The sequence below is a fragment of the Nicotiana tomentosiformis genome, chromosome 11, assembly GCF_000390325.3.
Source record: "Nicotiana tomentosiformis chromosome 11, ASM39032v3, whole genome shotgun sequence".
NCBI classification, from domain to species: domain Eukaryota; kingdom Viridiplantae; phylum Streptophyta; class Magnoliopsida; order Solanales; family Solanaceae; genus Nicotiana; species Nicotiana tomentosiformis.
In genome coordinates this window covers 38792819-38798428 of record NC_090822.1, presented here as the reverse complement: position 1 = coordinate 38798428, position 5610 = coordinate 38792819, and the positions used below count along the sequence as shown (strand labels likewise).

The following is a 5610-nucleotide window of genomic DNA, read 5'->3' as shown; positions in this document are numbered from 1 at the left end:
GGGCGTGACAGCATGGCAACTCTACTAGGGAAATACTTAGGCTCTTACCATAATGAACTTGGCTTATGTGGATTTGTTTTCTTTGTTATAAAATGCACATACCTTTTCCATCTTTATTTGTTAAATTTTGCTATTACATGCACATCCCTTTTCCGTTCACCTTTACTTGTTTAATCCCGTTGTAACATGCACATCCCTTCCCCTCTCCACCTTTTTTTGCTTAAATATATTATAACATGCACATCTCTTTCCCTATTCTCCCTTATTTGCTCTAACTGCTCTTCATTTGTTTAAAGACTGCTATACCATGCCTCTCCCGTCCCTGCTCCCTTGCTTGCTTTATTATATTCTCATATATTCCACGAACTAACTCCTTCTTTTGTCTTTCTTTCTTATGCTTTTCATGTTTTAACATATTATCGTATTTGCTGCTTTTACATATTTATCACGCAAATACTTGGTAACGTGTTATTATCTCTGCATAAAGCATGCTCCACATCATACTCCACTCGTTCCAATTATCAACATAGCGGCACTTGATGAGTGTCCACGCTCTTCCAGAATTACCCTTTTTAAATCGGAAAGGCTTATTTGCAGTAGACTAGTCGATCAGCGGTGCAGTCGTTGTCCCATGCCTTTCCCTCTCAAGTTGTCCACTTGAGACTACCAGTCTAGACCATTCTAGAAACCTTACTCCATCATCAAATGTACATGCATCATGTTAAACCTAGTATGGGTTATGACATTGTTAACATAATAGCTCGCTAAGATAAGCCTTGTCCAAAGTCCGGCGGGATTTCTACTATCCCAATGGACACTACCATGTTATGAGCATCACTTGGAGAAAATGTGCCAATATGTTGATCATTATTGTGTAAATGGTCGAATTTGGAGGGGGAGAGGTCTACCTCTATTTGCTTGTAGAAAATGAAGCACGAAGTCCCCGGGTTCGGCATGGTCCAAAACATCCCACCTCTACTACTTGATTGATGGAAAAATCTCGTGCCTTGTGACAAGAATCATGTGAGAAGGGTCCTTGGTAATTTGCCATCCTTGCTAGACATCTGACCAAATAGGGCATTGATTGAGGCCGCTACTATGTTCTTGGATGACCAAAGGGCTATCTTCCGTTTTGGTGACATACAAATGACTCCTCTCCTAGAAGAAATAGGAGGCTTCGCTAAGTTGCCATGGGATAGTCCAGGGTTATTAGTTCTAGAGAATCGCACCCCTCGCAGTTTTCTAAAAATTTTAGGTTTCAAGAAAAATGATGAGTTGCTTTGTTTGAAGAAGTCATACATCCCATTTGAATTCCTTTATGAGCGTTACAGGCACAGTAAGTCATATCGTCTTCATCATGAGGAACTTGCCATTACCTCCTTAGGTTGGACGCACCATTGAGTTTATGTAATCATTATTTGCTTCTTGGGTTTGTTGATATTTCCAATGAAAGGGGGAAGGATTCACACTCATTTAGCTATGGTTGCAAGAACTTTAATGGAAGGCATCGAGGGGAAAACCTACACCATCATCCCTTTCATAGGGGAGAATACCGCCAAGAGCTTCTATGACGACCGTTGAATGACTACATAGCTTACCATCACCCAAACAAAATGACATTCATCTCAGATAGGTTTGCACAGCCCGGAGGTGCTGTAAGTTGGGTACGTTTCTTCAGCAATGTGACAGATGAGAAGGTACATTGGATGTTTGAGTGGTTTCCAAGCAACGTGTTCATCATCAGGTCGAGGGATACTACTTATGTGTTATTGATCGGGTTGCGAGGAATTTATCCTTATGCTTCTATAAGGGTAATGAGACAAGAAGGAAGAAAAGAGGTCATACCTCGGGTTTCCAACATGGTCCAGTACAGGTAGATTTCAAAGGGAACATCATTTCTTTCAAGTTCGAGGCGCAACATATGTGGAACCAGAAGGTCATTGTGGAAGGAGAGACTATCGAGCCAGACAGGTACCATGCCGGTCATGTGTATTTCTATCCATCATGGTTGGTAGATGATATAGCGGGAGACGTCAAGCCAGGGGTCAATTTGGAAAATAGGATCATTGATGATGCTGCCGAGGCACAGGTCAAGTATAGAAGGCTTCGCAAAAGGGTTTTTGAGTCTGAAGTTAGACATCTGGAATAACATAAAGTGGACATGGAGGCAATTAATGATGGCAATGAAGGAGGGCATCTAGCTAAGGCTTACCTATTGTTGGATATGCGTGACCTGGGGAACCTGATTGACGGAGTCAAGAGAGCCAAGCATGGAGAAGGTCCCTCAGGGACCAAATAGATTTAGCAAAATGATGTTCTTTACTATTTTCTAGCTTAGTTTAGATTTCGATTGTAACAAGGCTAAACGCCATTAGTAACTTAATTATTATTGTTGATTTAGTAAATGTTTGGCTCGTTTTCACATTAATGAAATGACGCAATATTGGCATCAATTTTCTCCGAGTTTATGTGTCGCTTAGGCCTACCTCTGGCACAATGAGGTCCCCAATTAGGACGTAGATTATTGCATGATTTTACAGAACATGTTTAAATACTGCAAGCATTCTTTCAAATATCCCTACTAACTTGGTTACATTTGTTTGTTTTTCTTTCTTTTGATTATTCCCATTCCCCAAGGTTGGTTCGTGCATACTAGCATCATCTTCATATCACACTAGATCCATAGGTCCTCCACCTCCTCCTCCACTAAGTGATCTTAAAGGCAGAAGCAAAGGGAAAGGAAAAATGGATAATTTGAGCGGTATCAGAAAAGACAATGCTACTATAGCAGAAAACATTGAAACTTCAGATGGCCGAAGTATTCCGGCATAGAACGAATTGGTCTTACGCCTGGAACAAAAAATCTTGGAGCTACAAGGAGAACTTGAGCAGGTCTGAAACTTGGCAAATCTTTCCCTTACCCTAAACGTCCCTGATATCAACCAACAAAATACAAATTCCCAAAATCTGGCACCACCCCAAAACACGCAGAACTAAAATCCACCGTCGAATCCACCCGCACCACATCAATACACCACAGCTCCTCAGAACCACAACCCTCCACCAGTACCTACTCCTTAACAACACCACCATCATCCGACTCAATACCCGCAAACCACCATTTATCACGCTCCCCAAAACGTGCCACAACCTACTAATGATCCCCAAAACTGAACCAATGACCATCCTTATGCCCAGATTCCTGGAGTTCACCAAAGCAATACCATATATGTGGAAACTTTACCCTACACCCCACAACAAACCCTATATATACCGGAATCAACCGAGAAGGACCTGCTCATCAAGAACATTGTGAAAGAACTCAAGAAGCTCACTAGCAGAGTTCAGAGTGTCGAAGGTGGTAAGGGCATTGAAGGTTTGAATTATGAGGACTTGTGCATTCAACCAGATGTGGAACTGCCGGAGGGTTACAAACCTCCCAAGTTCGAAATATTTGATGAAACTGGTGATCTGAAGGTACATCTAAGGACATATTGTGACAAACTTTTAGGAGTGGGCAAAGATGAACGAATCTGTATGAAGTTGTTCATGAGAAGCCTCACATGAGATGCTTTGTCTTGGTACATCAGTAAAAACCCGAAGAAGTGGGTTAATTGGGTGATCATGGCATCAAATTTCATGGATAGATTCAGGTTCAACACAGAAAATGCACCAGATGTTTTCTACATTCAAAATCTCAAAAAACAAACAGAAACTTTCCGCGAGTGTGCTACTCAGTGGAGATCTGAAGCTGCAAAGGTAAGGCCAATGCTTGAAGAAGAACAAATGAATAAGTTCTTCGTCAGAGCTCAAGACCCGCAGTACTATGAAAGGCTGATGGTTATTGAAAACCATAAATGCTCTGACATCATCAAGCTGGGATAAAGAATAGAAGAAGGAATTAAGAGTGGAATGGTGACACATTTTGAAGCACTACAGGCCACAAATAAAGCTTTGCAGTCAGGAGGTATCTCTAAGAACAAAGAAGTGTGTGCTGTAATGATGGCCCAAGGACCTAAGTCTCCTCTCACATACCAAATACCTCCACCCACATACCAGCCCTCACCCCCCAGATATCAACAACTTGCCACCACCTACCATGCCTATAACACCCAACCCGCATATTATCACTCATCACCACCTGTTCGCCAAAATTACCAAAAACCAAGAACAAACTTCGACCACAGACTACCCAGACAATACAATCCAATAGCCGAACCCATAGACCAACTGTACGAGAGACTGATGGTTGCTCGTTATGTCACTTCCATTCCCACCGTTTCTATGGAAAATGCTTCTCAGTGGATTAACCCAAAGAATACATGTGCCTATCACTCGGGCATGAAGGGCCATACCATTGATGAGTGTCGCACTCTGAAAAACAAGATTCAGACATTGATCGACACCAAGGTCATACAGGAAAAAGAAGCCGCACCCAATATTCGTAATAATCCTCTTCAGGATCATAGAGGTGAGGGAGTGAATGTGATAGAGACCTATGAGGAATGGGATCTGGAAGGGTCAATTGGACTCATTCGGGAGGGGGATGATCCTAAAACATCTCCAGTCACCCTCACGCCCATTGTGGTACAAACCCAAGCACTGCTTGAAGTCGAGGTAACCGCACCAACACCGTTTGAAGTTGAGGTAACCCCACCCATCATTGTGATGGTAGCACCCACGCCATCTTACAAGTCTGATGCTATACCATGGGATTATGTTGTGGAAGCGAGAAGGAAAGGAAAAGCAAAAATGGAAGAAACATGTACAACACAAGGCATGAACAGAACTGGCAGGGTTTATACACCTGAGCACTTGGGAGGGACAACCAAGGAAGCTGCATCTAAGCATCCTATCATTGAAACTGGCCCTGACGACCTTTGGAGAAAAATGCAAGCAAGAGAATACTATGTGATTGACTATTTGCACAAAACTCCCGCTCAGATATCTATCTTGTCACTACTACAAAACTCTAAGACACATAGGAATGCATTGATGAAGGTGCTGAGTGAAGCCTATGCACACACCAACATCACTAGTGGGGAAATGGCCAACATGGTCGGGCAAATACTCGAAAGCCACAAAATTGCCTTTCATGAAGACGAGCTGCAACCAGAAGGACTAAGTTACAACAGGGCACTACATATCACAGTGCAATTTGAAGATAAATACGTCGCCAGGGTCCTGATAGATGGGGGTTCGAGTCTCAATATATGTCCACTGACCACTCTGAAGAGATTGTGTAAAGGCCTGCACAAGATACGAGTAGGAAGCATGAATGTAAAGGTGTTTGATGGATCTCAAAGGGCCACAATCAGAGAAATAAACCTCAGCCTACAGATGGGCCCAACCTGGTTTGATGTTGAGTTTCAAGTGCTGGATATATCTGCTACCTAAAATCTATTATTGGGATGACCCTCGATACATGTCGTTGGGGCAGTGGCCTCTACTCTCCATCAGGTCGTGAAGTTTGAATGGAACCACCAAGAGGTGATCATCCACGGAGACGGAAGTAATCCGATTTATACCAATCAGACTATTTCGGTCATCGAGAATATGAAGAAGTTAGGTGGAGAAACATACCATCGCATTGAGCGCATCAACGCAATT

The 5610-nt window shown here is 42.6% G+C and overlaps 1 protein-coding gene across 1 annotated transcript; it reads left to right on the top strand.

Moving 5' to 3' along the window:
• The first annotated feature begins 3912 nt into the window (after positions 1-3912).
• Positions 3913-5397, top strand: LOC138901290 (uncharacterized). The gene has a single exon (XM_070189043.1). The coding sequence runs from the start codon at positions 3913-3915 to the stop codon at positions 5395-5397; it is 1485 nt and encodes a 494-aa protein (XP_070045144.1).
• Positions 5398-5610: the final 213 nt, after the last annotated feature.